Here is a 15,090-nt window from a genome sequence, read left to right as displayed (position 1 = left end):
CGTTGTCATTGCTTTATTTGAAATCTGAAAATAATCAGTGGTCATATGGCCTTGATTTGAGTCCTGTAATGCTGATGCTGACACACGTGACTCCAAGCAAAAGTGACTTTTAGGTACCACAGACATGTAGAGTGGCTGTTACAAGTATTTTAAAGTAATACTCTTCTTAAACACTTCATAATTAAACATTTGTGTAGTTTTTTAAATATCTAAAGGGATTTGGAAAATGGGTCAGTCTTTAGATAGAACAGCTCTGAATTTTTTGAGGAAATAATGTGCAATATGAGTGATGATGATATGACAGTGGTGACTTCTCTGTGGAAGGTATTTGATTTCTCACGCATAAACTGCCCTGATTGGATAAGCTTACCTACAGCTACCTACTGGCAAAAGAGAATACCACAGAAATTACCAATTCTGGAGGATAAAGTTGAGTGTCAAAGTTAGGGTCTGTTAATAAAATATGGTAAAATGTATGTCTCACTTCAAGAAACACTTTGTTTTGGATAGTTTGGCAAATTTCTGTATAGCATTTTTCCCAATGTCTTCCACTGTATATGTCATTGAAAATATAGTTGGCCTCTTGGCCGGGCACGGTGGCTCACGCCTGTAATCCCAGCACTTTGGGAGGCCAAGGCAGGAGGATCATGAGGTCAGGAGATCAAGACCATCCTGGCTAACACAGTGAAACCCCGTCTCTACTAAAAATACAAAAAAAAATCAGCCGGGTGTGGTGGCGGGTGCCTGTAGTCCCAGCTACTTGGTAGGCCGAGGCAGGAGAATGGCGTGAACCTGGGAGGCGGAGCTTGCAGTGAGCCAAGATCACGCCACTGCACTCCAGCCTGGGTGACAGAGCGAGAGTCCGTCTCAAAAAAAAAAAGGTAGTTGGCCTCAAAATAGAAAGCATACTTAACAAATTCATCATGCTGCTGATCTTTTATAAAAGTCCTAATGTAGCTGAACTTGGAAAATATTGTTTCATTTTTAAAACTTTAGCATATAAAATACTCAAAAATACAGTACTACTTCAGTATTGATTTTAAGAAAAACTAAAATATACTAAAACTTTCCTTAATGCTTAGAGGAATAAAACAACTATGCTTTCAAATTGAATATATCTATTGTGTTGTAAACATTTTAACTGAAAGTTCTGTCTTCTACTGTTTCTCTCTTCCAGTTTTAAAAGTTCTACTTTATGCAGAGTGCTGTAACATGCTTTGTAAATTATTTGAGATGAAAGCTTATCTTTCAACAGAACTCTTGGAAGTGTTAATAAGATATTAAGTCTTGACGTTCTTAATCAATACGCATTCTAGTAGGTAACAAGGTTGACCCTAATTAGTATGGGTTAGGTGTTTGTTTGAATGTAGGAAGCATTTCAGCAGTCGTACTGTTGTGTGAAGAGGTCCCAACTCCCATCTTGAATTGTCGAGGTCCCCCACACACAGGTGAGGACCGTGCACAGGCTGATGCAAGATGTAAAGGCCATTTATGCCAGTCCCACCTACCACCCAAATATCCTGATATTTTTAAGGAATTATTACTGTGATTTTAGGTGCAATTTTAACAATACTATGACTATTAGAAAAAGTAGAGCTTATTTAGAGAACTCAGATATTTACATGAAATCACGATATTATGATTTGCTTCAAAACAATGTGAGGAGAAAGCGAACAGGGGTGTGGATGGAGCTAAAACAGTCATGGGTAGTGACCATTGGGGCTAGTGATGATACACAGTGGTTTATTAAACTATTCTACTTTTGTGTATATTTGAAATTCTCCATTTTTCTGACACATGAATATGTATTTCAAAGTCTCTGAATAGCACTTCCTAAAGCCATGTTAAGATGGCATATAGTAGTATTGAAAACTAAGGTTTTGAACATGAATTTATTTGGTTATGACCATTGGAGATGAAATGTTTACAGCCAAGACTACAGGTCATAGTGATACTATGAAGACAAATGTTACAGAGCCCAGCATTTCCTATTGGCATGTTGTTATATTTCAGAAAGACTTCATTTGATTTAGGCGAGTGATTCTCAAAGTTTTTAGTGTGTAGATGAATGCCTGGGAACTGATTAAAAAATAGATTCCAGGTCCATGCTCCAAAGATTCTGATTAAGAGGTTTGTAGTCATACCCAGGAATTTACATTTTTATTTAGTAAGTTCATGAGGTGATGTATCATCTAAACTGAGTAATTACTAGATTTTCATTTCATTGAGGGAGATAAAACACAATGTGATGATGAAATATTTTAATTAAGGTTTATTTCAATAGCAAAAATGACTTCAAGCTTTTGTGTGAATTATTTTTTAAACAAAACTATATGAAAAATATGTACAAATCAGTCATCAATGTCATTGACATTTTTGTGAACAAGTTTCAAATGAAAAATATAATCCCATCATAACAAAGGTACATAAATAAATAAATGCTGACAATACTGGCCCTAAAGTCTAACACAACTGTTAGACTAATCAGGATACCGCTTTCTACTACGTGAGGAGCACATAATCAATGTTTCCAGCAAAAGGCAATTACTGGTTTGTGTAGGTTTATTTAGGCCAGTTGACAGCCACATTATTTTGAGGTGTGGCTACTTGTTTGTCTTCATAGTGTTGAATGGCACAGCGCAAGGCATTGGGCACCAGAGGCATGAGCATAGGCAGAGCCATTTCCACCATGCTGACGGCAGGCAAGACAAAAAGGAACCCCTTTCATGCTTGTTTAGAAATGTGACGGCTAGGTGCAGTGGCTCACGCCTGTAATCCCAGCACTTTGGGAGGCCAAGGCAGGCAGATCACCTGAGGTCAGGAGTTCGAAACCAGCCTGACCAACATGGTGAAACCCCATCTCTAGTAAAGATACAAAATTAGCTGGGTGTGGTGGTGCATGCCTGTAATCCCAGCTACTCAGGAGGCTGAGGCAGCAGAATTGCTTGACCCTGGGAGGCGGAGGTTGCAGTGAGCCAAGGCTGCACCATTGCACTCCAGCCTGGGCAACAAGAGTGAAATTTCGTCTCAAAAAATAAAAGTAAAATAAATGTGACAAATAATGTGACAAATAGGCTGGGCATGGTGGCTCACACCTGTAATCCCAGCCCTTGGGGAAGCCGAGGCAGGTGGATCACCTGAGGTCAGGAGTTTGAGACCAGCCTGGCCAATATGGTAAAACCCAATCTCTACTAAAAATATAAAAACTAGTCAGGTGTGGTAGCATGCACCTGGAGTCCTACTAGGTGCTCCAGAGGCTGGGGCAGGAGAACTGTTTGAATCTAGGAGGCAGAAGCTGCAGTGAGCTGAGATTGCACCAAAAGGACCAACATGTACTAAAATACCAGTTGCGTACCAGGTGCTTTGCATATATTGGTTTGGAATATATTGGTTCAGAGGAGACAAAGTTGCTCCAGAGCCAACACGGAATTTCCCACTCCATAGAACTTTTTAGTTATATCTAAATTATGTCCAACAATGAGGTTTCATTTTACTATTTTAGCATAATATGAATATAAATGTGACTGAGAGTTATCTTGACCCAAACAACCTACTGCAGAGTCCAAAGGATGCTAAGTGAAAACAGGTCATTTATATATAGTTCTTGAAAGAAAAGAGGAACCAAAAACTGTGAATGGAATTATGTGATATACTTTCCTTTTTATGTTTTGAGGTAGTCACCAAAAATGATGGTAGAATACTGATGTCTATGGAGCAGAAGTACAACTGACAGTAAGTCAGAAGTTACTTGCCAATCCCGTTCTTTCACTGTAGTAAGCTTGACAGAAGGATTGTGGAAATCTTGTTGATTCATCACACATTTTACGTATTAGATTAGATCTATGCCCCCCGCCCCCACCCACAGAGTTAATTTTACTGTGTCAGTGAACTATAGATTCTTATCCCTTCAAGGTCAGTCTAAAATCTGTTTTGGCCTCAAACACCTGTGAGTTTTTTATAAAACACGCTCAGTAAATTTACATTGACAATCTATGCTATAGTAATGTCTCCTGTGGCCTTTAGTAAAGCCTTCAATATAATAATTGCTGTTAATGGAAATATTTCCTCAGTAAAAACTGAACTTCTAGGACCACAGCCACCCTGTACAGTACTGAGTGGGAGTCTGTAGAGTGGTTAATGCATATCCTTATGTCAAGCTCAAGTCTCCTGTTCTAAAGGTGAGCCTGGAACAAACAGCAGAAGGTAAGCATGCGCCCATGATCCTGCCATCTCTAGGGCAAGCCTGCTCCAATGGGGAGTGTTAAGTTCCATAGCTTCTGGCCTTTAACCTAGCCAGACTGTAGTGGTCTTATATAAACCAGACCTGCAAATCGTACTGGGATTAAGGACCAAGGCCACTGGTGATGAGAGGGTACCAGCTCTGCTCTTCTTAACGTCTGTGTAGCATAAGATATGAAATCGGCATGCTGGTTAGCGGTAGTGTTCACCTGGATCTAAAAGGGTAATTGAGGAGAGGCTGCTATTCTCGGTCGGGGGAGGCAAGGCAAGACGCAGGGGGACTGCCATTTGCATTTTATACTCTGAACAGTGTGGTGGTTCTACTGGGTTTGTTGGGAGACTGTCCTTGTCTCCAAACATGGGTGAAGCCAACTGGGACACATAATTCAAACTTGTTTCTCCAGCTGGGATTTCTCCCAGGGAGTTCATGTAGTTTTTTTCTAGTGCCTTTAGTACATTTTCAGGTGAGGTCATTAGTCCCAGCATACTTGGGGCTTTTGGGGGTACTGGAACATGGCCACAAGAGCCAGAGTCAGAAGCTGCCTGGTTATAGGTCAAGTTCTCAAAACAGATGCAGGGGCCAGGGCCAGAGTGATTCTTTTCTGTTGGAAGGAGATAAAGGTAGTTGGGCTTAGTCAACTCAGTTTCTGTGAGTGACTTCCTAGTGCCTAGGAACTGTATCTTTGTCCCTTCTGGCTTGCTTACAACTTCAATAGCATCTGGGATACAGTCACTGACATTCATTATTGTTAGGTGAGGGTTCTCCTAGAAAGGAAACAAAAATATGTAAATATAGACATTTGTGTGCGTGCATGCATGCATCAAAGTATATTAAGCACGTGAAATACACTTAGAGCTTCAACGTTGTTCATGTTTCTTCCTGGTCACAAGTAACCTGGAGGTGATGTTGAAAACCAAAAGATTTCCCCTGACAGAAGAAATCACAGCTCCAATCACCTGTTTCATGGCTGTGGGTGCAAAGATGGCTTTTACTGTGCTATATTTTCCTGAGGAGCTCTAGGAAAGTAGGATTCTTACAGCCCCCACTCTGGGTTAGTCCTTAATAGGTATATGGTATACATACAATTTGCCACCATTTACCTTGAATTTTATTAATGACAGGATGCTGCTCTTGTAAGGGTCAGGGATGTCAGGATAACAGGTCTCCTTGATCCTAGAAAAAAAAAGTGAAAATGAGACTTAATTTCACAGTAAAGTGGACTAGTTAAGAGCAAGAACTCTGGAGTCAGATTCCCGGCTTCTAATCCTTGTGTTGTAACTTATTAAGCAAGTTACTTAATTCTTCCATGCTTTAATTTCTTATTGGCTAAATGGAGATAATTATGGTACTTATAGTGTCCTCATGAGGATTAAATGAATTAATTGATAAAGCACTTAGAACATTGCCAGACATACAGTGAGACACAAATATTAGCTATTGCTGTTGAAAAAATTTTGTGGTCTATTTTAAATGGTGATTAGTTTCCTCATATAGTCACCTGGAAAACAAAATTGTGAAATAAATTACATACCCTCACCCCAGCCTCCTTTGTTCTTTTCCTTTTCTATACGTTGTTTCATATTATTCAATGTCATTTCTATCTTACTAAATCTCTTTCCAGACTTTTCTCTTACTCTCTTCATCGATAAAACCTTCCTCACACACTTACCACTGACTTTTCAAGTAGCACATGACCATGATGAGCAAGACGCAGAAAACCATGGGCAGTAGGATATGAATCAGCATCGCGGCTGAACGAGGAAAAAGAAAGGGACATTTTTAATAAGTACTTTTCCCTTCCTCAAAGGAATAAAAATAAGTTTATGATTGAGAGTAATTTTACATGTTTATTATTTCTCAAATTATTTATGCAAGTTGTAATATGAATTCTGCCTGACTTCAGGGAAAAAGCCAACCAACTAGCCAACCAACACAGGAAGCCATTTGCCATCAACACTGTTGTCTCAAATTTTTTACTGCCTCTTCTGATAGATGGGATCATGACTTGCTGTATTAAAATTATGCTTTTCCACCCCGGCCAAAACTTCATGGTAGGCGAGAATACTTTCCTGCCCCTTGACTTGGGGCTCAGCCATGTGCACTGGCTTGGCCAATGGGCTGTTGGTAATTGTAAGTAAGTGCTTTAAATGTGCATGCATACATCGGCTTGTCCTCTTGTGTTTCTCAGCATGAGAAGTGTGTGCCCCAGGTAGCTGCTATGACTTCAGCCTTAGCCCTAGAATGAAGATGCGTGAAACAAATCTGAACCTGACTGAAGCTTGGAGTCCAGCTTACCCCAGTCTAGATCAGCCAAGTCTTGGCTGACCTGTAAACCCATGAGCATAAAAAGATATATTTGTTCTTGTATGCCACGGAGCCTTTGAGGGTGTTTGTTACACATCAAAAATTGACTAGTGCACTCCTTCTAGTTAGCCTCAGATTACATAAATATGTCTTAATCTGGGAAAATGATTACGTTTATTTCTCCAATATGTCAACTGGTGCTTCATTTATGTCAAATGACCATTGTGAAATCTGTTAGAATCAAAATGGAATCACTAATGGTAGGAAACCCTGACAAATAGAGCTGGGAAGGCCATGCAGATAACAAAAAACACTACGGAAACGCAACCTTGCAGAAAGACCATCACAACCTTACACACACACACACACACACACACACACACACACACAAAATGCTTCTACGACATCTTCCCATTAAACCTTGAACTGGCATCACCCTTATTATTAATCTTTGTAGTCAAGAATAATTATTTCAAAACAATTATATAATCCTCCTCATTTTTTTTCCTTTAAAAACCTTTGTCTTCCTTTACCTCCCTGAATATGCACATAGTTTACTATAGTTTATTTTGGCATAAGTATTTCCATTGCAATGCTCAGTCCCAAATAAACATCTTTTCTTTCAGAGAGTATCTCTCTGTTATTAGACTGACACTATCTTCCTGTTCCCATTGCTTGCAATTTCCACCAAATAATAATTCAGCTGGGTTGGTAAACATCCCTTTTCACAAATGTAAATTGCTCAGGGAGGGTCTAGGGGGTTAAGTTATTCACATCTACATATGATTCTGTTCAATCCATTTGCCTCCCCTGCCCTCCCCATGCTCCGCCCCACACCTGGCTGTCCTGGAAGAAATGGGGCTTGATTTGGGGACAGTGGTGTGGCAGATAATGTTGGAGTTTTGTAAAGAAAGGTGGCCCTGGGTAGATGCACAAGCCCGTGCTATGAGGCAACACAGGGTTCTAGGGAAAAGGACCCACAAAGGTAAGAGAGGGCCAAAACAACTGGCCTAAAATTAACCCTGACGCTGGAAAAGGGGAAAGAAACTCTCTTTATGAATCTTACTATGGAAAACCTTGCTCTCAAGAACAGTACTTTTGATGATGTAAACCAAAAAGTATCTGAGACAGGTCTCCATCAATTTAGAATTTTCTTTTGCCAACGTGAAGGACATGACTGGAAGAAATAAACAGAATCACAGAAACATTATGCCGTCTGTGCCTTTCTCCAAAGATAATGTTGTTAAAGGGGAAAAGTGGGCTGGAGGAGAAAGGGCTGGAGGAGGGAGGGTATGATTATCCACATGTCACAGGAGAAAAGCAGGAGACAGGAAAATAGTTAGTCATGTATTCATCTCCCAGGAGAGGCTAAGATAAGGTAAACATAGAGTAGCTTCCTGTGGAGATATTTAACCTTTTACTGTACCTATCTGCTTAGAAGCAAAATGAAAGGCAGCTTCTTGCATGAACCAGCTTTCAGCTTATTTTTTTCCTTTGCATAGTGAATTTTATTTTCCTTTCACAATCACTGTACTAGTACACTTCTTTAGGTATTTATTTAGGGTTTATGTAGGCATTTGGGGGGCATATATACCTAGGAATGAAGGCTCTCACATCTAAGGTATATATATGCTCATTTTAGAAGATACTACCAAGGAGTTTTCCAAAATTGCTTGTACCAATTTACTCCCACCAGCAAGGTATGAGAGTTCCAGTTTTTCCACATCCTCATCGACACTTGGTATTTTTCATCTTTTTTCATTTCAGCTATTTTCAGGCTAATTTTAAACACAAACTTTTGGAACATAATCTACTTCCATACTCAGGATTGAAAAATGATTCAGTAATGCCTATTAAATTCAGAAGGAAATGTACTGCCAAATGTCCAAATATGAAAACACAAATTACAGTTGGTCTGGATACCCCATATGTTTAAACAAACTGTTTACCCTCTCTGTCTCCTAATCAGAGAAAAAGTTAACAAACCAATTTACAAAGAGAAAGGATTATTTTGAAAAATACCAACAGAATAAACATTTATTCACTACTTTGCAATGTCAATATTACATCAATTTTTTGCATTTCTGTTTTTTGTTTGTTTGTTTTTACTGTTTAATCATCCTAGCCTCATTATAGCAGATACAGGTATTTTTTACTCCCATCTAACAAGATCTGAGGTACAGCTAATCGGATGCTAGTCACATAATAGTATACCTATTTTTTTTTTAAAAGTAAAATCTCAGGAAAGTTGCAAATATTTCAAATATTTTCTTTCAAATAATAATATAATCAATAGTCACAAGCCAAGCCAGGGCTAATGAAGTTTAACATAAGGGAGATGAATGAGACTTAGAAAATACATATTTAAAGATAAGTGTGTGTGTGCACGTGTGTGTGTGTGTATACCAAATAAATTCCAAAGGTTGAATAAAACTAACCTGAAAATAAATTTAAAATTAACTCCAACATGCCAAGAGTGCTCAAATAATGTAAATCATTGACACATCTTAATCAGATAATGGGTTCTGGATTTTGGCTTGGAGACCTAGGGACATGTTTCAGTGTAGTAGTCAACATGCAGTCAGCACCACAACCTGTCTGATATGGTTTGGCTGTGTCCCCACCCAAATTTCATCTCAAATTGTAGCTCCCATAATCCCCACGTGTCATGGGAGGGACCTGGTGGGAGGTAATTGAATCATGGGGGTGGCTACCCCCATGCTGCTGTTCTTGTGATAGCGAGTTCTCACAAGGTCTGATGCTTTTATAAGGGGCTTTTCCCCCTTTGCTCGGCACTTCTCTCTCCTGCCGCCATGTGAAGAGGGACGTGTTTGCTTCCCCTCCTGCCATAATTATAAGTTTCGTGAGGCCTCCTCAGCCATGCAGAACCGTGAGCCACTTAAACCTGTTTCCTTTATAAATTACCCAGTCTCGGGCAGTTCTTTATAGCAGTAGAGAATGGACTGATAGAGTAAATTGGTACTGAGGGAGTGGGGTGCTGCTTATAAGGATACCTGAAAATGTGGAAGCGACTTTGGAACTGGGTGTCAGGCAGAGGCTGGAACAGTTTGGAGGGCTCAGAAGAAGAGAAGAAGATGTGGAACTTCTTAGAGACTTGGAGGGCTCAGAAGACAGGAAGATGTTGGAAAGTTTGGAACTTCCTAGAGGCTTGTTGAATGGATATGACCAAAATGCTGACAGTGATATGAACAATGAAGTCCAGGCTGAGGTGGAAGTCCAGGCTCAGATGGAGATGAGGAACTTGTCAGGAACTGGAGCAAAGGTGACTCTTGTTATGCTTTAGCAAAGAGACTGGTAGCATTTTGCCCCTGCCCTAGAGATCTGTGGAACGTTGAACTTGAGACAGATGATTTAGGGTATCTGGCAGAAGAAATTTCTACGCAGCAAAGTATTCAAGAGGAAGCAGAGCAAAAAAGTTTAGAAAATTTGCAGCCTGATCATGCAATACTAAAGAAAAACCCATTTTTTGAAGAGAAATTCAAGCCAGCTGCATAAATATGCATAAATAATGCATATTTACAGCCACGTGTATCTGAAAAAGGTGCCAAATGTTAATCATTAAGGCAATGGAGAAAATGTCTCCAGGTCATGTCAGAGGTCTTCATGGCCACCCCTGCCATCACAGGCACAGACACCTAGTAGGGAAAAATGGTTTCCTGGGCTGGGCCCAGGGCCCCCTTGCTCTGTGCCGCCTCAGGACATGGTGCCCTACATCCCAGCTGCTTCAGCTCCAGCTGTGGCTAAAAGAGGTCATTGCTTCAGAGGGTGCAAGCCCCAAGCCTTGGCAGCTTCCATGTGATGTTGAGCCTGTGGGTGCACAGAAGGCAAGAATTGAGGTTTGGGAACCTCCGCCTAGATTTCAGAGGACATATGGAAATGCCTGCATGTCCAAGCAGAAGTTTGCTGCAGGGGCAGAGCCCTCATGGAGAACCTCTGCTAGGGCAGTGTGGAAGGGAAATATGGGGCTGGAGCCACCACAGAGAGTCCCCAGTGGGACACTGCCTAGTGGAGCTGTGAGAAGAGGGCCACCGTCCTCCAGACCCCAGAATGGTATATCCACCAACAGCTTGCACCATGTGCCTAGAAAAGCCAAGACACTCAATGCCAGCCCATGAAAGCAGCCAGAAGGAGTCTGTACCCTGCAAAGCCACAGGGATGGAACTGTCCAAGACCACAGGAGCCTATCTCTTGCATCAGCATGGCCTGAATGTGAGACATGGAGTCAAAGGAGATAATTTTGGAACTTTAAGGTTTAATGACTGCCCTATTGGATTTCAAACTTGCATGGGGCCTGCAGCTCCTTTGTTTTGGCCAATTTCTCCCATTTAGAATGGGTGTATGTACCCAATGCCTGTACTTCCATTGTATCTAGGAAACAACTAACTTGCTTTAAATTTTACAGGCTCATAGGCAGAAGGGACTTGCCTTGTCTCAGATTAGACTTTGGACTTGGACTTTTGGGTTAATGCCGGAAGGAGCTAAGACCTTGGGGGACTGTTGGAAAGGCATAATTGTGTTTTGAAATATGAGGGCATGAGATTCGGAAGGGGCCAGGAGTGGAATGATATGGTTTGGCAGTATCCCCACCCAAATCTCATCTTATATTTTAGCTCCTATAATCCCCATGTGTCCTGGGAGGGACCCCATGGGATGTAATTGAATCATGGCGGCAGTTACCCCCATGCTGTTCTCATGAGTGGGTGAGTTCTCACAAGATCTGATGGTTTTATAAGTGGCTTTTCCCCTTTGCTCAGCACTTCTCTCTCCTTCCGCCATGTTAAGAAGGATGTGTTGGCTTTCCCTTCTGCCATGATTGTAAATTTCCTAAGGCCTCCCCAGCCATGTGGAACTGTGAGTCAATTAAACCTCTTTCCTTTATAAATTACCCACTCTCAGGCAGTTCTTTATAGTAATGTGAGAACGGACTAATACACTGCCACTGCAGCCATGTGTATCTGAATCACCAGTCACGGCACTCCAGGGTCAGCAGTCCAACAGGATGTGCCCATCTCTACAGCTGCAGCTTCAGTGAGGGCACCATACATTAAGGAAAGTTGGTAACTTCAGGCAAGCCTTTTGAATCTATTTGCTTTTCATGGGTGCCTTCCAGGATCTTCTATGATCCCCTCACTGAAGATATTCTTTTCTCCTCTTTCTTCCATCAGTATCTATTTTCTCTCACCACATTCCTGTTTATTGGTTGTCAGGGTTTGCCATGAGAATAAATTTTTCCATCAACCAGTTCTGTTTTTCTCCCTTCCCTCTTACTTCATCTTTCAAGCCAAATGCATTTTTGAAAAGATCTATTTCTCCACCTCACCATTTCCCACCCAAATATGCAAACAGGTAGTTTGTGAGCAAGTATTCCATTCCCCTGCTCAATTCCCACCCCACTGCGCCCATCTCTAATTGTCCCTGGAGGCCCTAACAGAGTCAAGAAGCAATTCGTTTGCCACTGAGGGAAACGAGCCAGAGGAAAGCTAGCTGCAGAGAACAATTCTGCTGAGAAAGCCAGCACCACTCTTCTCTAGACAGAAGGCTTGTGGCTCTTCTGATGTCAGCACTAAAATATGCTATCTGTGATTTTCAAACTACATACAGGACTGTGAGACTGAGTTCCAGAGAACTGTCTCAAGGGCCACTGAGGGAGGCAGAAGGAAGATTTTAGGCCTTAATCAGACAGATTACCTCTATTTGTATCTGTTTTATATAGTGAGAGTCTGTGCAACACTTTTTTTGTGACACAAAGGGTTTCATCAAGAGAAAGAGGGACGTGTGATGGGGAGAAGAAAAGTTTGAAAATTCCTGATCTAGACAAAGCCTAAGTCAACACTTCTGTAATTTGTTAGTTTCCCAGAAACTCCTAAGGGAAGAACTTTGATTTGGGAAAACTCACAGTGTTCATCCGGAGTCGTGACCTTCGTGAACGTAGCATTGGGGCCTTCACCAGCACTAGTGAATGGTGTGACGAAAAACTCATAGAAGGATTCCGGCTTTAGGTTGTCCACAATCAATGCCTTTTCTTCCGGGTTGTCAATTTTGTATTTGCAACATTCTGAACCATCTGTGATTTTTTAAATTTTTTTTTTCAAGGAAAAAAATATTTTATTAAAAGCGTTGTAAACATCTTGTGAGAGAGTTGGACACTAATGCTCTTGTTAACTTAGCACCACCAACATGTTTATACCAAACAAAAATCAAATCATAATTTCATCACCATGGGCACACCGGGTAAAATGTTCAGGAGACGGCACAAAAAGCAAAAAATCCACTGAACAAGGCGTACTAGTGATCCAGCCAAAGCATACAAATCTGCAAGAAACAGTAAGAGCTTGCAAGGGGCTTAAAAATAAATTGGAACAATGCTCAATAAAGAGAAAGAAAAAAGAGGAAAGTTTCATAAAGGCCAGGATTTGTTAAGGAGCTAGTGGTGCTTCAGATGCTTCTAAAAATACCAAGTCATATTGTTTTTTAAGTAAGTTAAAATGCTGCCCTGCCCCCACCATCTTGCTCACCCTACTAATTTGCTTAAGAACACCCAAACACCTTTTCAGTATAAAGCCATGCAAGAAAGGAATTCAGCCTGGCCACAGTCTGAGATGGCAGCCATTATTTTCAATGATTTCAAATAATGAGATCTTGAAAGAATAAATAAACAAATTAAAAATAGATGTCACCTGAAAGAACTGCCTTTTCAAATCGTGGGTGGCACTGCCTCGCCTTGGATTTCAGATAGACATGGTACCCTTGTATAAAACCAGGTTGAGATTCAGTAGAGTAATCTTTCCAACTCAGAGTGAAGGAGTGGGATGTCAACGTATCCACCAGCACGTGAGGGTTGTCTGAAGGAGCTAGGAAAAGAAGTTGGGATAAGAGAAAAGTCATGATTTGGAAACAGTCTAAGAATATTCATGTCAACTAATAGAAGAACCATAGCCAGCTCCGGAGATTGTAACAGTTTATGCCCAGTTAAGGAGTTTTATCTGTTTCTCTAGAGGATTTGTGCCTTGATATAGTTTATAAGAGCTGTGAAGGAGTTGAGCAATCTTGTTCAAGTCTTGCCTTTTACAGATGAAGAATGGACACCCAGAGACTAAATAACTTGCACAAGCTCACATAGCCCCCCCAAAAAATAAAACAAACTAAAGTCTAAAAAAAAAGAGACTTAATTCTGTTCTTGAATTCGAAACAGTGTTTGAGAAAAGACTCAACCAGAGAACCTACTAAAGTGAGGAAGAAGGAAGGAAGTGGAAGAATTATGTTCAAAGAGGCAAGTGGGGGGATTTGATGAACTCTAGTTCCCAGGTTGTGGCAGTGCATAGTTATCCAAGTGTCACTGAAAAACAATCCAGGAATGTTTACTTTGAAGGCTTTGCTGAGGCTGTTTTCCCACACACGCTTATGCACACTTGGACCGTGTGCACAAGGTCACACACCTTCCGCCTGCTCTGAGCCAACTGTAAACCGTGGATCCACTCCTGCTAAAGGAAGAACCCCTGAGAACTGGTCTGATCTGTGCGAACAATCAAGCACCCAGCTAAAGAAGGGGAATAAGCAAGCCCATGGGAGGATCAAAAATCCCCTCCACTGCTGGTGGGACAGTGGTAACATTTCTAGGGGGTGATTTCACAACATGTATGCAAAGTCTTAAAAATTATGAAAGGAATGAAAAAAATATTTTAAAAGTTGAAACCCTTTGATTCCAGCATCCTATCTTTAAGACTTCATTTACAAACCATTATTATGGATTTGGACAAAGATTCAGCTAAAATGATGATTATTCACATAGGGTATAAGAGACTGAAAAAAGGAAGAAAGGGAGAGACTTAGCAATGAGAATTAATGAAAATGTTTTGTTTGTATGATTAAAAAATAATTTTAAAAACCCAATTGCTAGAATAAATGGGATACCAAAAATTGGGTATGGTGCTGACATCTTCCTAAACCCAAAGCTAGGAATCTGTGAATTGTTCTGAGCAAGTCTGCACATGGGACACATTAAATGCTTTAAACTTACCAAGTTCCTGAGAGTATCCTGTTTTTTTCTCTAATAAACAAGCAATCCTTTTTGTAGATAACCCATAAATTCTGAAGTCGTATCGAACTCCTGGCCTAAAAGCATCTAGGGAAAAAAAGTCAACAGACTTTTAATAACAGAATGACGTTTCCTAATTCTGAAAAGAAAAAGAATGAAAAGGCATGGCACGTTGGCTCCCGCCTGAAATCCCAGGACTTTGGGAGGCCGAGGCAGGCGGATCACTTGAGGCCAGGAGTTGGAGACCAGCCTGGCCAACATGGTGAAATCCTGTCTCTATTAAAAATGGAAAAATTAGCCAGATGTAATGGCGGGCGCCTGTAATCCCAGCTACCGGGGAGGCTAAGGCAAGAGACTCACTTGAACCCAACAGGCAGAGGTTGCAGTGAGCTGAGATCAAGCCACTGCACTCCAGCCTGGGTAACACAGCAACAGTCCGTCCCCCACCACACCCCCCAAAAAAGAATGAAAAATAAATTTGGGCTCCCCT

The 15,090-nt window shown here is 40.9% G+C and overlaps 1 protein-coding gene across 7 annotated transcripts in view; it reads right to left on the bottom strand.

Moving 5' to 3' along the window:
• Positions 1-2,257: 2,257 nt before the first annotated feature.
• The window catches only part of OSMR (oncostatin M receptor), a 93,626-nt gene continuing 80,793 nt past the window's right edge, over positions 2,258-15,090 (bottom strand). For 4 of the 7 annotated variants that reach the window (XM_054489562.2, XM_054489563.2, XM_054489561.2 and 1 more), the window contains exons 13-18: positions 14,583-14,687; positions 13,243-13,416; positions 12,462-12,629; positions 5,910-5,991; positions 5,341-5,413; positions 2,258-5,004 (exon numbers count right to left, since the gene is read on the bottom strand). In XM_054489562.2, coding sequence (XP_054345537.1) covers positions 4,432-5,004; positions 5,341-5,413; positions 5,910-5,991; positions 12,462-12,629; positions 13,243-13,416; positions 14,583-14,687 — 1,175 coding nt within the window. In that variant the 3' untranslated portion in view covers positions 2,258-4,431. Of the gene's footprint in view, positions 5,208-5,340; positions 5,414-5,909; positions 5,992-12,461; positions 12,630-13,242; positions 13,417-14,582; positions 14,688-15,090 lie in introns of all 7 variants that reach the window. The other 3 variants (XM_054489565.2, XM_063664756.1, XM_063664755.1) reach the window with 1 other exon arrangement.

Source organism: Pongo pygmaeus, chromosome 4, assembly GCF_028885625.2.
Source record: "Pongo pygmaeus isolate AG05252 chromosome 4, NHGRI_mPonPyg2-v2.0_pri, whole genome shotgun sequence".
Taxonomy (NCBI): Eukaryota; Metazoa; Chordata; class Mammalia; order Primates; family Hominidae; genus Pongo; species Pongo pygmaeus.
Note: the sequence above shows the minus strand (reverse complement) of the source record. Positions and strands in the feature narration are given on the sequence as shown.